General features: G+C 34.2%; 1 protein-coding gene and 1 long non-coding RNA gene across 2 annotated transcripts; both read right to left on the bottom strand.

Annotated features, from left to right (window-relative positions):
* Window positions 1-11: 11 nt before the first annotated feature.
* Window positions 12-8224, bottom strand: LOC111693092 (the record flags this gene model as incomplete). The annotated part of the gene is made up of 2 exons (XM_023457232.1): window positions 7955-8224; window positions 12-2309 (listed from the first exon to the last, which is right to left on the bottom strand). Coding segments are annotated over exons 1-2 (2568 nt in total), but the record flags the coding sequence as incomplete, so codon positions are not given.
* A 2598-nt stretch (window positions 8225-10822) lies between these two features.
* LOC111693093 lies at window positions 10823-12143 on the bottom strand. The gene is made up of 2 exons (XR_002763323.1): window positions 11841-12143; window positions 10823-11744 (listed from the first exon to the last, which is right to left on the bottom strand). It is a non-coding gene; the product is annotated as an uncharacterized LOC111693093 (long non-coding RNA).
* Between the last annotated feature and the right edge of the window lie 6322 nt (window positions 12144-18465).

Below are 18465 nucleotides of genomic sequence, written 5' to 3' on the forward strand. Positions count from 1 at the left end.
GTTAATTGGTATAATGGAGCAGCAATTTTTGAAAAATTGGGTATAAATGTTCGAAAATATGAAGCTAATCCAAGAAATTGACGAACTTGCGTAGGTGTGTTTGGTATAGGAGAATTGACCAGAGCTGCAGTTTTCCCAGGATTAGGACGCAATTCTCCAGCTCTCACGGAAAAACCCAAATATTCAACTTCCAATTTAAGGAACTTACATTTTTTAAAGTTAAAAGAAAAACCAGCATCTACAAGAGTTTTAAGAACACAGTCAAGGCGTTCGAGGCCTTCAGAAATTGAGACAGAAGGGATTAAAATGTCATCGATATAAACAATTGCATAAGTGTGGCGTAGATTACCTAAAGCTTTGTCAATGGCCCGTTGGTAAACACTTGGCGCATTCATGAGACCAAATGGGACTGTTAAATAGGCAAATTGCCCTTCAGGTGTAACAAAAGCAGTTTTTTCAACAGAGTTTGGATGAACAGGAATCTGATGAAAACCAGACGCCATGTCTAATGAAGTGAAATAATAAGCTCCGTGTAATCTATTGATCTGATCACTTATAAGTGGTAAAGGATATTTATCTGGAACTGTATTGGCGTTCAGTTCCCTATAATCAACACAAATACGGTCTGAACCGTCTTTCTTTTTAACCAAAATCATAGGGCTAGAAAACGGAGAACTACTAGGTGTGATAATATTAGCACGTAATAATTCATCTATTTTATTTCTGACAATGTCGCGCTCCGCAGAAGACAATCGGTACGGTCTCCTTTGAACATATTTAGCTGGGTCCTTTAAACGAATTTCTAAACTACCTGTTTTTACACGCCCCGACGGGACTCCCAGAACAAAATTATTGAGGTACTTGGACAAGACAGTTACTAAATTTTGCCTATCAGCACCCGTAACATCTGTTTCTATGCTATTGAAATTTATTGCTTCTCGTTCGACTGTTTGTATCTTACATTCTCGGTAAAAAAATAAACCATCTGCGTTGTATCGTACACTGATATTTTGAGTTATTAAATCTTTACCAATAACAATTTGAGCAGACATGAAATTATCAGGCACAACGAAAAATAATAGCTCAACATGAATTCCTTGAATATCCACGACTGTCAATATTTGACTATTATTTAAAAAAGAGCCAAAACCAATGCCTTTCAGTGAGGTTAAATTATTAAAACGTTTACCATTAAAATGATTTGCACAACTTTCTTTAACAAGAGAACAATCTGAACCTGTGTCAAATAAAAAAGGAAAGATCTCACCGGAAATCAGCTTGAGCTGTCCAACTGGCAGGGACTGCTTTTCACATATGCTGACTCGCTTCTCTGGGACATCAGGCCTCGATTTTCTGCTTGCAGAAGGACAATTGGGGGAGATATGGTCCGGTTTCCCACAGGTATAACAGATAACAGCCCTAGTTTCGGGACCTCGAGTTTCGCTGCGGCTTGTGGTAGCTGGAAATTGTCGCCTTCTGCAATGGATCGATCGATGTCCGGGTCGTCCACAATTATGGCATCGTCCTGAGAAGAAGGAAACCTTTTCGTGTTTGGGAGATGGTGCTTGACGCTTCAATCCAGTATGAAGACCGGAAGGAGATAGCGCCGGTCGCTTTCCAAGTCTCCCTTGTAGCATAGTACACATACTTTTGGCATCTCTGGGCTTCTCTGCTTGGAACCTTCTTCTGACAAAAGCTTCCCGCGTAGAACCAAAATAGCAAGCCACAAGGACCGCGAAGGCTTCATCACTCTCGCGATTCTTCAGAAGAGCAAGCACTGTTCTCATTGAATGAAGCATTTCGTCGATGAGGGTAGTATCTTCTGGAATATTCTTCTTGCCGTTCACAGCTTCCGAGAACTGTTCCAGCGGATCTAAGGGTTTCGCAAAAACAGCTAGCAATTCTGCCTTTAGCGTTACCCAGTCTTTTTCAATAGGTTTAGCGGCAACCAGCCAACTAGCAGCTTCACCTTTCATGGCACTGGATAGGGCCATAATTAACTCCATCTTGTCAGGGTTGTATTTTGCAACCCATAAATCCACTATGGCACACCAGCCTTCTGGATCAGCAAAATTTGAGGATGGCTCAAAAGGCGGTAACCTGAGATTTGCCACTGAAGCAAAACCAGAAGGAGGAACACTAGCCGAAGCTACCAACAACTGTCTTTCGAGCTTCTCTAAGCGCTCTAATGTTTCATCACGTCGTTCTTGCGCACTGCTTTTTCGCGCACTTTTTGCGGGAACATCACTAAGGTCTCTAGATTCTTTTGGGAGGGCTGATCCCANGAATCTCAAATTGATATCTAATTGCTGGAATAAAATACAGAGGACCTCGCACAACCTTGCATCTGTCAAATTTTTCATAAAAATGTCAATATCTCAAAAACTACAAAATTTAGGAACTAGGTTTGTTATACAAAGTGACCTTAGAATTTCAAGTAGAATCCAAAAATGCAAAAATATATAGGGTGTTCCATTTAAAATAACGAAGATAGCATCGACTTCCGGTATAACCGGAAGTGCTATGACCTTGAAAATATTTTAGTTGTATTGCACCCACTAACTTCGATAAATTGCCAAATTTTCAAATTTTTCAAATAAGTACTTTTCCAGATATCGATCGCGGCGATTCCCAGTGGGATACACTGTATATATATATATATTGTTATGGGTATGAATATGTCTTTGTGTATGCGCCAATCTTTTTATGTACAGTAATATATAATTTATTTGTGTAAATGTTTTGGTTGTAATGTTGGTTGTTTATTTTATCCTGGCTAGCTCTCGACCCTTCTCAGTAGTAGGTTCAAATGAAGGTACAACTCAGCATGAAACAACACAACACACCACACTAAACAAAAGATGTTATTTAGAAATTAATTTATTTATTAGATTGTGTTTTTTATATAGCAATAAATATCCAATGTGGAATGTCAAACACAATTAAAGAATATTTAGAAGTCTCCTACAATATTTTTGTAACACTGAAAAAGATTTTATCTGGGTGTATTTACTTTAATTTATTTTATGTATTGTTGGTTGCCTACAGCGTAAAATTTAAATTTTGATCCTATAATTTCTTATTCAATGTGTTACTGACTTATTTCTAATATTAATATCTATTAAATTTTAAAATGGCCAAATTTTGATAATTATTTAGATAGTGAAACCAAATTTCTTTGATATGAAAATTTTAATTATATGAAAATTTTGTATTATGCCCTTTTTGATAGTATTTTTCAATCTACTTTAGCTAGTACACTGGATTTCCGGAACCTGCTGCTGGTATCCTCGTCTTTCTGCTCTCACTGGATTTCCGGAACCTGCTGATGGTATCCTCGTTTTTCGGCTCTCACTGGATTTCCGGAATCTACTGCTGGAATTCTCTTCTTTTTGTTATTGCTGGAACGCCGGACGTTCTGCTTGTTTTATTCTTCTTAACCCTCGTTCCTGGTTTCTCCCAATTTACTTCTTTTAACAACTCTCTTACGGTAACTAATTCTATTTTATCTGGTTTTTATCAATTAACTTCTTTAACACTTCTCTCTGACACAATCTTTTTGGTAACTAATCAATAATCTTTCGATTTTTTTCTTTTTTACTCTCTTAATTTCTTCTTCCTTGTTAGGCCCTTTCCACATATATGCCTTTTCTTTTTAAATGCCGTTTTCTTTTTACACTTCACGTCACTTAACTTTATACTTTACAAATTTACAATCCTATTCAAGTTTCTTTACAAAAATTTTAAATTATCTTTCAAAATATTCCTTATTTCTATATTTGTATTTGACTTTTACATGTACTATTTTATGACTTGTGGATCCAACTTTATTTTTGACATTTACCTGACATTTCCATCTTATTGATATATAAATTTTACTTTAGACCTTAATATCTCTTGCTACTTATTTTTCTAACTCATATTACAACTATTTAATTATACTATGACATTTTAGCTTTCGTTTGATATGTCACTTGCGATTTCTAATTAATTTTTATTATGTTTTTCTAATAACATCTTTGGCATGTACTCTATTTGACCAAAATGATAATATTTTTATACTTAAATCTCTGAAATTTATTCTGTTCTAGTAATCCGACTCTCTGCTAATGATTCATACTACCTATTTAATACTAACAATTTTTTTTAATCACATATTTTTCTTAGTTTTATAACAATTATTTCAACCTTTCTCTTCACCGTGTTGTATTCAAATAGAATTTTAATTTAACTTTTAAATTGCTCTCAATACTATAATTTCATCTCAATTTTCCAAAATTTGCAAATTTTATTGTTATAAGAAAATTTGTCAAATCAATTTCTATTATAAAATTTACACTCGATCCTCGTAATATGGTTGTAATTGATCTACATTATATATTCCTTTGATTTTATCTGTGTCTACGTATCTCAATTCGTAACTATTCGTTCCATTGATGGTGTTAACAACGTATGGTCCGTCATAGGGTAGCATTAACCTAGCACATCTATATTCCTTTCGATTAGGAACTCTTAGCGTTCTCACAACCAGATCGCCCTTGTTAAAATGTATAATATTAGTCTTTTTCCTTGTCATTCGTTTTTGATATTTTTCTGCCGCTTTTAATAGTCTGCCATTCACTTGTTGTATAAGTTGGTCATACTGTATTTTTGTGGAAATTGTCCATGGTCTGTCAGGTTGTATGTTTTTAAATATTGTAATGGGATTTTCTTCAGTTACGTTATTCGCTATACGGTTTAAATAATGTTCAACGTCTATCAAATAGTTTTCCCACTGTGGCTGATCATCATGTACTAGTATACGTAGGTATTTTGACACCTCTTTAACATATCTCTCGGTAGGATTTGCCTTTATGCCTTATACTCCTATAATGTGGTCTTGTTTGTATTTGTCTGAAATAATTTGTAAGTCGTGTGTTTCTAAAATATGTAGCATTGTCAAGTATACAATTTTCAAAAGGTCCTTCTTCTTGTCTGTATTTGTCAAGTAAATGAATCACTGTCTTTGTGTTAGTCTTTCTACAAGGATTTATATTCTTACATACTTAGAAAAAGTGTCTACAATGAGAAAACTATGTTTACTACAATTATAGCTACGTATTAAGTTACTTATGAAGTCCATTGCGATTATTTGTCTCGGTCTGTTTGTTCTGATTGATTTTGGTATTTCTTCGTAATGTATATTTTTTTCTTTCGCTAATTGGCACATATGACACCTTTTGATTATATGTTTCGTAATTTGTCTGTCATGTTTATTATAACAATTTTCTCTGAATATTTTCCAAGTTCGGTGAATTCCTACATGTCCATAGTTATTGTGTAATTCTCGTACTATTTGTTTTGTCAAGTCTGTAGTTACTGCATATAGATCATTGTCTTTCGTCTGTTTTATGTAAATTGGTTCTTTATATAGCAATTTTTCTTTTTCTCTGTAAGTTAAATTCTTTTGATCTAAAATAATTATGTCAAGTGAAAATATTCCATCATTATTGGTTAATAAATTTATTCCTATTTTTACTAGTCGTTGGTCATCATTTTGTCTTATATCCATGCGTGTCAGTGCGTCCGCTAATATGTTGTGTTTCCCTGGTATGTACTGTATATCAAAATCATATTCATTTAGTAGTAATGCCCATCGATGGATATGATTGTTGCCAAATTTGTTATTGAGAATTGATGTCACTGCTTGATTGTCCGTCTGTATTGTAAATCGGTTTCCTAGTAAGTAAAATCTCATCTTGGTTATTGTAAATATAATACTAGCCAATTCCAGCTCTGAAACGCTATAATTTCGCTCATGTTTCTTTGTCACTCGAGATGTGAAAGCTATAGGTACTTCTGTATTGTCATGTGTCTGTATTAATACCCCTGCTAGTCTTTGTATAGATGCGTCTGTCCGTATAGTGAATGGTAACTCTTAATTTGGATGGTATAATTTCAATTTTTCTACTAATATATTTTTAATATTTTCAAATGCAATCTCTTGTTCTTGTTCTGTCCACGTCCATTTTATATTTTTCTTTAACAATTCTATCAAAGGTATTTCAAAGTTTGTCAGGTCCGGGATTAGTCATTTAAAACTCATTTATCATGCCCAAAAATCCGCGTAACATTTTAAAATTTTGTAGTCTTTTAAACTGTTTATTATTTGTATTCGATCTTCGTCCATTTGTATACCGGTATGGTCAATTTGGTATCTTAAGTATACGACTTGTCTTTGATAAAATTGGCATTTGTCTATGTTTAATTTTAGTCCGTTATCGTCAAGTTCATTTAATATTATGTCCAATTGTCGTCTGTGGTTCACAATTGTATCAGAAGGATGTCATCAATGTAATGTAGGACAAATTTGTCATATCGATTTAAAATATTATGCAACGCTCTTACTAGTGCTGAACATGAACTTTGCAAGTCAAACGGAATTACTTTGAATTGAAAAATTTCCCCATCAATCATGAATCCGGTGTACTTCCTTGATTCAATGTCTAAAGGAATAAGCCAAAAGCTATGTTTTAAATCCAATTTATTAAATACATTAGCCTTAGTAATTCTACCCAATATAGCATCCACTATTAACGGTGATTCGTACTGAGGAACTGTATATTTATTTATGGCCCTTGCGTCTAAACAAATCCTAATATCTCCACTTTAATTATGGATTAATGTATGCCGTATTACTTTTTCTATTATTTCATCTTTCAATAATTTACCTATTTCTTCTCTTACCTTTTCTTTGTGCATATATGGTATTGGATACGACTTTGCTTTAAAATTCTTAATATCTTTAACTTCTTGCTACGACTCCCTCTAGCGGGAGGTTCTACACTGGGCAAAAGAGTGTAGCAAAAAANTAAAAAAGGTATATTTTATTTGTTTCGATAAATCTAACCGTTTTCGAGAAAAACCCTAAAATAACATTGCTTGCATGCGATGAATACGAAATCATATCGATTTATTTTCTACATTAAACATATTATGCTTTGGAAACATGCGCTTAGTTGCCTTGGAAACAAGTTTGTGGAGAATTAGTTTTGACAGATAGTAATTTTTGTGAAAATTTGTTGTTACGATGGTGCTTAATGATAAATAATAAAAAAATAACATAAGGTTAAAATACATAATAAATACATAAATACAAATTAAACATTCAAATCAAAGGTTCAAAGTGACGTCCTTCCTCTTCAATGCATAAATTAATTCTTGAAAAATTCCGACGAACTCAATGGAATATTCCTTCCTTTTGCTTAATTACCTCACAATTAGCAACAATTCTTTCTCTCAGTTCATCGACGCTATTCACAGGTGTCCTGTATACAAGCGTCTTCAGATAGCCCCAAAAAAAGAAATCGATTGGGTTTAAGTCAGGGGATCTAGGGGCCCACTGTACAAAACCACCGCGTCCTATCCACCTTTCAGGAAAAGTTTCATTTAAGAATTCTCTGGCCGCTAAACTAAAATGCGGTGGCGCGCCATCTTGAAGCAGCCACATTGCATTTCTTAATCCGAGTGGTACATCTTCCAATAGAATAGGTAAGTGGTTTCTTAAAAAATCCAAGTAAACTTCACCATTGAGTCTTTGTGGAAAGAAATGTGGCCCAATTAAGTAGTCCCCTACAATACCGGCCCACACGTTGACGGAAAACTTATTTTGATAACCACGCTCTATTGATAAATTAGGATTCTCATCAGACCAAAAATGCTCATTGTGGAGGTTTATTAAGCCATCATGGCCAAATCCAGCTTCGTCCGTGAAAAGGATATTACGAACAAAATTTTGGTCACCATTATGAAGTATTCTAATTGTATTGCAGAAATTCACACGAGCAGCAGGATCTACGGCAGATAAGGCTTGCACCTTTTGGTAGTGGTACGGATGAAGGTTTTGTTCGCGTATTGTTTCATGTACGGAGCTCTTTGGAATGCCCTCCTGAATAGCAATTTTTCTTATACTTACATTGGGATTATTCTCTATCGAATTCAAAATACGAGCTTCTGCTTCTGCTGTTCTAGTATTCCGTTGTCGACCTACATCAAAAATTCTAGTTTTGAACGATCCAAATTCTCCCAGTCTTCGATGAATAGTACTGAACATTCGCGATTGGGGTAGGTTTCTATTTGGAAATGCTTCGCGATACAAACGTCGTGCTGCAAGAGCATTGCCAGCAGCTAAACCGTAATAATAATGCATGTCCCGCAACTCCACGTTAGAGTAATTGTTGTTCATTTTTATTATTATTTTTATGATAACAATTACTACAAAAGAACTTGTACAAAATTACTATCTGTCAAAACTAATTCTCCACAAACTTGTTTCCAAGGCAACTAAGCGCTTGTTTCCAAAGCATGCTATGTTTAATGTAGAAAATAAATTAAAATTATTTGGTATTCATCACATGCAAGCAATGTTATTTTAGCGTTTTTCTCGAAAACGGATAGATTTATCGAAACAAATAAAGTATACTTTTTTTATGTCAAAAGGTTAGGAGAACAAAAATATTTAGTCAAAAGTCGCATAAAGTGTAGCACAAAAAAGGTGAAACCATTCAAATCAAAATAAAGGCTGGTATGTGGCGCCCTCTACAAAATGCGAAAAAACGGTGGGCAAATTTATAATCCTCATCCCGAAAAACCCCCATATACGAAATTTCGTCAAAATATTATGAGTGTGGCAAATGGTGTTGCAAAAAAACTCCAAATAAAATTTAACTTTAACACCCGTTAATAATCAGTTTTGGAAAAAATGTTATAGAAAGAGGTAGCATTTATATTCAAAAAACCGCTCACAGACTTCTAGGGTAGATAAATACATAAAAAATTAAGACGAAAAGTTTTAATAAACTTAGGGTCGCAAATGCCTCCTTAACGAGATACAGGGCGTCAAAGTTTATGTAAAATTAAACATTGCAATAATTCCAAAATGCCTGAACATTTCTATTTCAAATTTGCTATGTGTAGTTAGCACCTTAAGACCAATGTTTGATGTACTGCTCAAAAATTTTATGAGCAGCAGTGTCGTAGAGACGGGGTCAACGTGACCCTATTTATAAATTTTGTGATGTCATACCTATATAATGACCATTGCAATCATTGCATGGAATAGAATATACTACATGAGATTGTTTTAGTACAGGAGTTTTGCTTTTTAAAGGTGTGAATAATTTATTTAATTGATTAAACGATTTATGAGCAACTAAAATGTTGTATTTAAATAAATTGGATTTAATTTTTTCAGATAAAAATTGTACATATGGTAATGCAATATATTGACAATTGACAGAGTTATGATCAGAATTTATTGGTTTTATTTTTTGATGTATTATAGAAGTTAAAGATTCTTTGCATTATCGCATTTCCCGAAAATAAAATTAATGATATTTTAAATGAGTTTAACAATTTTCATCCAAAATTACAATTTACTATCGAAATTGAAAATAAAAACAAAATCAATTTTCTTGATTTAACTTTAATTCGTAAAAATAATCTAATTTTAACTAAATGGTTTACAAAATTCACTTCTTCAGGTAGATATTTAAATTTTAATTCTCACCACCCGATAACATACAAAAAAAGTGTAGTTATTGGTTTAATCAATAGAGCGATACATTTAACAAGTCCCATTTATCGACCTAAAATTATAAATAAAATAAAAAATATTTTACTAAATAATAATTATCCTGCTAAATTTTATAACAAAATTATTAAACAAAGAATCTTTAACTTCTAATACATCCTACACCCAATTTAAAAACTCCAAAAAAAATTCCCTAAAAAGTAGTTTTTTATCAAGATAACTGGTCTTTGGGCCTAAATATACTTTTAGGAATTTAATTTCCTACTTTTATTGATCACTTAGTGTGAACAGCCTAATGGTGAACCCCAACTAACTTATTTAGCAAAACCAAATCGGCATCGAGACATTCAATGTTTATGTAACCGAGAATGTTTTATAAACACACGCTGGGGGCCCAACGCAAGGTTAATAATAATGTTCCTTTAAAAATCTGTGACAGTTTTAACCCCATTTTTGGCGATTTTTTCGATTTTTACAATAATAATCATGATTCATTCGATTTGTAACTAGTCATATTTTTTCCTCTTCCATATTCGCGTAAAATCAACTCTTGAAAAGATACATAATTAAATAGGAAGAAAAATATTACATTTTTCGAATTTTTTTAACATATTGTGCCGCCAAAAGTTAAGCCCACGTTTTTTTTTATGCGCATAGAAAAAAATTCATTTCTAGTGATATTTGAAAGCCAAAAATCTCCGTGGATATCAAAAGTTTTGTTGTAGTCTAACAAATATAAAGCGGTCACGTGATCTAAATAATTCATTAATTCATCCGTGCTGTGATTAGTTCTTAAACCTGAGTAAATAACTGAAAAATCGCATTTATTTAATATTGCTTAAATGTCCTGGATACTACACGAAACACGTTTTCAGAATTTTAAAATTATTTTCTAGGGTTTATTGTTAGAGTCCGCTAAAATGGTAGCGTAGCAGATTTTGCTTGGCCTTGACGACCGGCGAGGCGTTGGCATAATATTGCAGACTGTGCTACGACTCCCTCTAGCGGGAGGTTCTACACTGGGCAAAAGAGTGTAGCAAAAAAAAAAAGGTAAGTCAAATCCTAGGCCTGCCCGGAGGACCTAGTATAGACTAGCTCTCTCTCACTAGATCTCCTCAGGGTCGTTTTACCTGGCGGTGGCCAGCCAATTGCCCAGACGAGAAGATGACTCTAAATAAACATAAAAAACCAAAGCTTGAGCTGAGACAGTTATTCAAGAATATTCCTTGTTCGAGAAATAAAACCAGGCAATTCCCCAACAAACAATTTATTAGTGAATAATAAATAGAATATACTACGGTTAATTAGCGGAATGGCCTCGTAAGGTAGACACTCTGTAGGTGTGAATAATGACAAATGATGTATATAATGTCACAAACAGTAATTAACAAGAGAGTCTCGCAAGGTAGACACTCTGTATATGTAAATAATGACAAATGGTGTATATAATGTCACAAACAGTAATTAACAAGAGAGTCTCGCAAGGTAGACACTCTGTATATGTAAATAATGACAAATGGTGTATATAATGTCACAAACAGTAATTAACAAGAGAGTCTCGCAAGGTAGACACTCTGTATATGTAAATAATGACAAATGGTGTATATAATGTCACAAACAGTAATTAACAAGAGAGTCTCGCAAGGTAGACACTCTGTATATGTAAATAATGACAAATGGTGTATATAATGTCGCAAACAGTAATTAACAAGAGGGTCTCGCAAGGTAGACACTCTGTAAATGTAAATAATGACAAATAATGTATCTAATGGCACAAACAATAACTAACGAGAGGGTCTCGCAAGGTAGACACTCCGTATATGTAAATAATGACAAATTAGGTATATAAAGGAACAAACAGTACATTAACAAGACGTTGCCAACAAAACCTTAACTACTCGCTATACTTATCAGTTTTTTCACTCGGTATGACTGCTGGGGTGTTACTGGTACAGGGTCGCCCTGTCTCGGGATCGAGGGGTGAAGTTCTAGCTGTCTAAATCGAAGGACGTCCGCGCCAAGGTCCACCAAACCACATGGGGCGTATGGGTGATAGTTCACCAAGCAGGGGTTCCGCCAACAACAATCAAACTCGTCACAGTCGACGTGGGGAGGCAGAAAATAAACATACCAAAGGACGGAGGTGATGAAGGAGGAAGCAGAAAAAAAAAACCTGTATAGAAATACGGTTGTAATAACGGTAAAACTAAATCACGAGAACACTGCATGCTCTGTATAACTAGGTGAAAATAATGAGAAGAAAAATTACCTTTTTACTAAGGGTTTTTTTCCACAGAAGGGAGGTCGAACCTCCACTCTCGACGAGGGCCTTCTACTGACGGAAACTGATAGCTTCGATTAATAAAACGGGCTCAACTTCTGTACCTTCAGCTCGTAAAGTCGAAATGTGCTGTCTATTTCCCAAAATAGTTTAATTCTCCATCAAACGAGAAAATACGGTATCCAGACAACCACACTACACTAGAGAATTATTTAGAGCCTCGATGAAAAAGTATCCCTTGCGGATGCTTCAAATAATGCACAAATTTTCCATCAAAGAACATGCAGCCATTTCGCCTTAGACAGTCACAGCGAGAATCAGAACGGAAACCAGAAATTGGTAGGGGGAGGGAAGGAACACCGCGCGACGGAGAAATTCCTGTCAGTGGCCGTGGTACCACTGTCGCGAATTGAAAACGGACTAAGCATACGGGTGGCCGGAATTCGACCGCGGCAAGCGCGAGGAACCAAAGGTAGCGAGGTAACCAAAAAAGGCGATACAATGCGATACAATGCGATTAAACGCTATTGTGATGATTTACGCTACCGCAAAATTAAACTGTAACAACCGTGCGTTTAGGCTTTTGTAAACTATAAATGAGATCACCCTAGAAATGCTTAAAGAAGTATTATTCAGTCGGTTAGTTATTGTTTCAATAGATAGACCGAGTTTAAGCTGTATATCTTTTCCTAATTAAATTAGTTTGTTTGAACTCGGTGGTGTTTTTTACAATCCTGTTCATCTTATATATCAGAAGTGGGATATCTTCCCTAAATTCACCCACAGCATAGTGACGTTTGTGTTAGCAGTACATCATGTTTGTAAGGGAAACTACAACGTCATCCCTTTCCCCGCGCCCGGGTCCTTCGACGTCAACAACAGTGTGTCAGTCAGTTATACAAGCGGAAAAGGCGTTAAGTGCAGCTAAACGCCAACGGGCCAGTTCTACAAGTTCGACGTCGACTTCGACCTCGAGTTCTTCAACTAGCGACAGGAAGCAACAGAAAAGACGAAGGACAAAAAGGCAAAGACAATCAAATCATCATAGGCGCTTTCCTTCCCACCCGAGTTATAGTGATGAAAAGTTAATACCTACCTTTGATCCGCAGAGTGCAGAACAATCGATAGATTTATGGGTTCGCAAAGTTGATGAGTTAGCGGAATCCTATAGATGGGACGATTTAACGGTGATAAAATTAGTCGCAAATAGACTGGATGGTATGGCTAGATGGTGGTACGATTTGCAAGATCACCTTGCCATAAGTTGGAGAAAAATGAAGAAGTTGCTAATTAAACAATTTACAAAACCGCTGCCGTTTGCTAAATTGCTTCGAGAAGCTGCATTGTACGAAACACACGGAGGTCAAGATTTAAGTGAATATTGTTTTAATAAATTAGATAGGTTGAAATCTTTACAACTGAATATTCCACAAAGTTATCTAGTTGACGCAGTGATTGGAGGAATTACTGACGAAAACGTAACCAGATCTGCTCGTGCATCAAGATTCACAAATACAAACGAGCTGTATGCCTATTTAAGCACATTGGGACGCCTTCCAGATGAAACGAAAGATAACAGCTGGCAAAGGGTGTCCAAAGGGTTGTCACGGCGAAGAGATGTGAAAGATGGTGCTACTACTACCCAAAAGTCAGAAATTCGATCTTATAATTGTAACGGACCGCATCGTGCAAGATCGTGTTCTAAATCACGATCAGAATGTTTTTAGTGTAAGCGTCTTGTGCATAAACAAAATAAGTGCCCTTACAAAAACATTCGAAAAACGAGTAAAGGTAACAATATCAACGAAGTTGCAGTATCAAGTCAAGTGGTGAATAATCCCTATCTAATGAATGCTGTTATAAGTAGATAAGATAGAGGGGAGTTCAACGCCAAAATCCCATATATTTTCTTACGAAGGTTCAATTTGCAAATTTTTGACGAATTTTACCCCTTCTCCTCCACTTTTAGGCCTCGCCCATCGACCAATCAGAGCGTAGCATTCAAATTGGCCACGTCTCTCGACCAATCAGATCGCGGCAAATTTAAAATCCAGTAACGATAGGTTGTTTGATCAATCAGAGTGCGGCAATAAAATTTGTGGTAAATTCAAATTTCTAGATTTAAACGTTTGCGCAATAGAGATCGGAGTGAAGGAGAGAGGAGAGAATTTTATTAAAATTAAAAAAGTCTTGCTCTGTCTGAGGATCGAACCCCGAACCTTTGGATTCCAAAACGAGCCTGTTACCCATGGAGACTATATAAGGAGCCCGAACTCCATGTAAACAAAAATCTTACAAAAATAAGAGGGCGCTAGTGTTCCATATGTATCGTTAAATTATTTTCGAAATTTTTTATTTACCATTATAAAAACAAATTATAATAATTATTGACTTGACTTCTAGTTTTTAGGTTAGTATACCTCCCCGATATATCTATTAAACTCATTTATAAAATAAAATTGGTTATTTGCTTACTTCACTCGTATTTATTATGCTACATTCACTTGGGTCACATGGAACACTAGCGCCACCCCAACTTCTGCCATTTCTTGGACAAATTTTGTCAATTTTCCCGTATAAGTTCGTACTCCTTGTCTAGTCTCCCTGCTGTTACCTCTAGACTACCATAGTAGCATTTAACAACAGGAACAATGTGATTGATATATTGATGCTAAATAATATTTCAGCTATTAGTATAAAATTTACGGTTGGGTAGCGCTTAAAATCTGAGGATAAAAAATTTAATTACTAGAAGGATTCCATGCTATTTAGGAAATGAGTTAATATGAACAAAAATAAAATATGTTTAATACATGCGCAGAACATACTTGTAATTAGTGCGATATTGGTGGTAAATTCAAATTTCTAGATTTAAACGCTTGCGCAATAGATATCGGAGTGAGGAGAGAGGTGGGCTGCAATTGGTGGTAAATTTAATGTTGGTTTCGAATTTTATTTAAATTAAAAAAGTCTTGCTCTGTCTGAGATTCGAACCCCGAACCGTTGGATTCCAAAGCGAGCCCGTTACCTCTAGACCACCATAGTATCATTTAACAACAGGAATACTGTGTTTGATATATTGATGCTAAAAATATTTCAGCTATTTGTGTGAAATTTCATAATCTTAAGATGAGAAATTCAAACACAGCTCCGTTCAGGTCTCTTAAACGAAAAAAACATGTGCATTAGCACCTTATATTTCGCTAACGGTTTGAAATAAATAGCTGTGTCACTAAAATTGTGTTAAGATTTTTACGAAACATCAATTTTTTTACAAAAGTTTAACACGAAAACTGTCTGTTCGTATTAAAGCCCATGTGACCAACGCTAACTACTTCTTCTTTTAAATATCAAATTGTTTTAAAAAAGCAAAAGTTCAGCCTAGGTCTGGGAGAGAACGTATTAAGGAACAAACCAACGGATATAAAAACCTTTTAAAATCTAAGAGTTGTCATGTCGCTTCTTTAAGAACATCCTGTAGACTGCTGCTGCTGCTTCTGAAGTGGCCTGAAGAATGTAGGTACCTAGAGGAGAGGAATGGAATGAGAAAGAAAATCTCAGTATGTGTACACCATTTATTAAGACTGCTACTTAAAGCTGTTAAAAATTCAGATTCAATAGGTACTAGTTTAATATTAGAACGAGAGAGAGAGAGAACAAATGGTATTGTTACCTTTATACATGTATCATCACAAAGCACGACAACAGCCGGGGTTCATTCGCCAGAAATTGAGAGGGTATATGAAACAAATATCAAAAATTCAAACACAGCTCCGTTCAGGTCTCTTGAACGAAAAAACATGCGCATTAGCACAAGATATCTTATATTTCGCTAACGTTTTGAAATAAATAGCTGTGTCACTGACGTAAAAGCATCAGCCACGTATACAAAATCCAGGCGACAGACATGCGCATATTTGTACATCTACCGGATGTTTCTTTTTAAATAACACAACTCTTGTAACTTATATACAAGTTGTCGGATTGAGAGAAAATGGGGGAATTGAATTGTTAGATTGTTACTGAATGGTAAATTCGATACCTTCATATATACTTTAGTTATGGGTGTATATGTAAAGACCATTACAAATATTTTTTTTATAAAAATACACTATAAATATGGAGAGAAATGCCGTCGGATGGAATATCAGTTATAATGTAAAAAGTGGTTATTATATTTGTTACATAAATTGTTAAGTAAAGGGTGAGATGTAGAAAATTTTTTGATTGCTGATTTTTTCTCTTAAACATGATATAAGTAAAACCTTAAGATCACTATGCTTTAGACTAAAATTTAAGCAAAAATTATAATAATTCCAGATATTTAGTTTTTATTTCAACTTCAGATCTACATCTATGTCGTATGAATAAAATGACAAAATAGAACACTAATTTAATTAATGATGCAGTTATGAAGGATTTCGATTATTTTTCAAAAAGTTGTGGGAAAAGATAAAGTTATTGTACCGCTTTTTACATAAACATTATTTTGAACGAAAATAATTCATTTACATAAGATTTGTCGTTTTACTACAAATTGATGGTTTTGTAAAAGTCGAAAATGTTTGTTGTTGTATATGTTACGTTGAGAATATTAATTTTCAAGTAATTTAATGATAATATACTATACATATATTATCGTTAACAATTAAAGTTCCTTAGTAAAAGTGTTTATCTAGATTAATACTACTAGATTTATCCTAGATTAAACATTTAAAGAATACATATATTTATACAGGATGTAACAAAAATGCTTGTCCAAACTTGAATAACAGAATCTATTTCACAAATTCCTGGTGCAAAATGACATTCGAGCTGCACCTGGTAAATATGAAGATCACATTATGAACTGAGATCACGTGAGCAACCATTGAGATTGATGTTAGGAATATGAACAAAAATAAAAAATATGATTAATGCATGCGCAGAACATACTTGTAATTAGTGCCTTAGTTTCTTCAAAATCGCAATGTTAGCATAAATCATGATAAGGGAGGTCAATGAACTCCAAACAGCATTACATCATTCTAATACGGTATTGCATCATTCGATTTAGGTTCGATCAGCACCGCATTGAAATTGATGGGGGATTTAAAATATATGTAATATTAAAAAAATTGCTGCATAGTAGATCTCGGGATGATGGGGATTGGCGGTAAATTCAAAATCTGAAATAATAGAAATAATATATATGTGACAAAATATATGTGTAGAACATGTAATTAATTACTTTAAAATCAATAAGTCAACACAAATCATACTTATAAGGAAGGTCAATGAACTCCAGGCAGCATTACATCATTCTTATTCGATATTGCATCAATATCAGCATATGAGTGGAATTAGCGGGAAATTCAAATCAAAATTTAGAAGTATTATCTTATGATTTTCATAATTATTTCGATGGCTATCATGATATGAAAAAATTCAACATGATTATCGATCTACCTAATAATAAACTGATAGAACAAAATTGAATATTCCCGGCTTCATTATCGTGTCGGTACTTGACCTTGAATTCGATTACGAAATATTCTTCAATTATTTTACCGCATTTCATGTAGAATTCCTGAAATACCCAGCAAGCAATATCCAGGAACAACTCTTCTCGCACGTATTCTATACGGCGTTCTAATTATCTGTTACTGTTTGCAAGGGATAATAGCACTTGCTGATGTATAATATCGCATAAGTTCTTTCGATCTTTTATTACGTAGCCAATATGACGCTGCAAGTAGATGGCGCGGGTATTGTCTATCTAATAAAAAATTTAATTACTAGAAGAATTCTATTCTATTTAGGAAATTAGTTTAATAGAATTGGCGGTAAATTCAAAGTTAATTGTTAACAAAAGAAATAAAATATATGTAACACTAAAATTTAAATGCTTGCCTAGTAGATCTCGGCATGAGGGGATTGGCGGTAAATTCACAAACTAAAATAAAAGAAATAAGATATATGTGAGAAAATATATGTGCAGAACATGTAATTAAGTACTTTAAAATCAATAAGTCAACACAAATCATACCTATAAGGGAGGTCAATGAACTCCAAACAGCATTACATCGGAATTGCATCAATATCAGCATATGAGTGGAATTAGCGTAAAATTTATAACTAAAGATGAATAATGGAAATAGCATATGTATTGAAATTATAACGCATGCGTATAAGCATTTGATTAGACGGGGCTGGCGGTAAGTTCAAAATTATAAATTAACAGAAAATATAATAATAAAATTAATATGTTATCTCAGTAAGAAGTGTAATTAGATACCTAATAGTTTAATCCAGATACGAGTCTTAAGCATGCAAGAAGAAATTAGGACATTATTTTATATTAAAAGTACATACAGGGAATTTCGTTTAAAACGTGCTTATCGAGAGGTGAGAGGAATAGAATTTTGGAGAGGGAAGTGATAAATTTTTATAACTGTAATGTATTTCATTTATTTCAAAAGGTAATAACGGCGAGTGCTCTAATGATTTTGTGCAATATGTCTGTTCCAGTTAAATACAAATGTATCAAATGTGTTGATGAAACGGAACTACCGAACACAAAATGTATTCCATGTGCGACTAAAGAAATAAACTGCAAACAGCATTACATCTT

The sequence above is a fragment of the Anoplophora glabripennis genome, unplaced genomic scaffold (assembly GCF_000390285.2).
Source record: "Anoplophora glabripennis isolate ALB-LARVAE unplaced genomic scaffold, Agla_2.0 scaffold944, whole genome shotgun sequence".
Lineage (NCBI taxonomy): Eukaryota > Metazoa > Arthropoda > Insecta > Coleoptera > Cerambycidae > Anoplophora > Anoplophora glabripennis.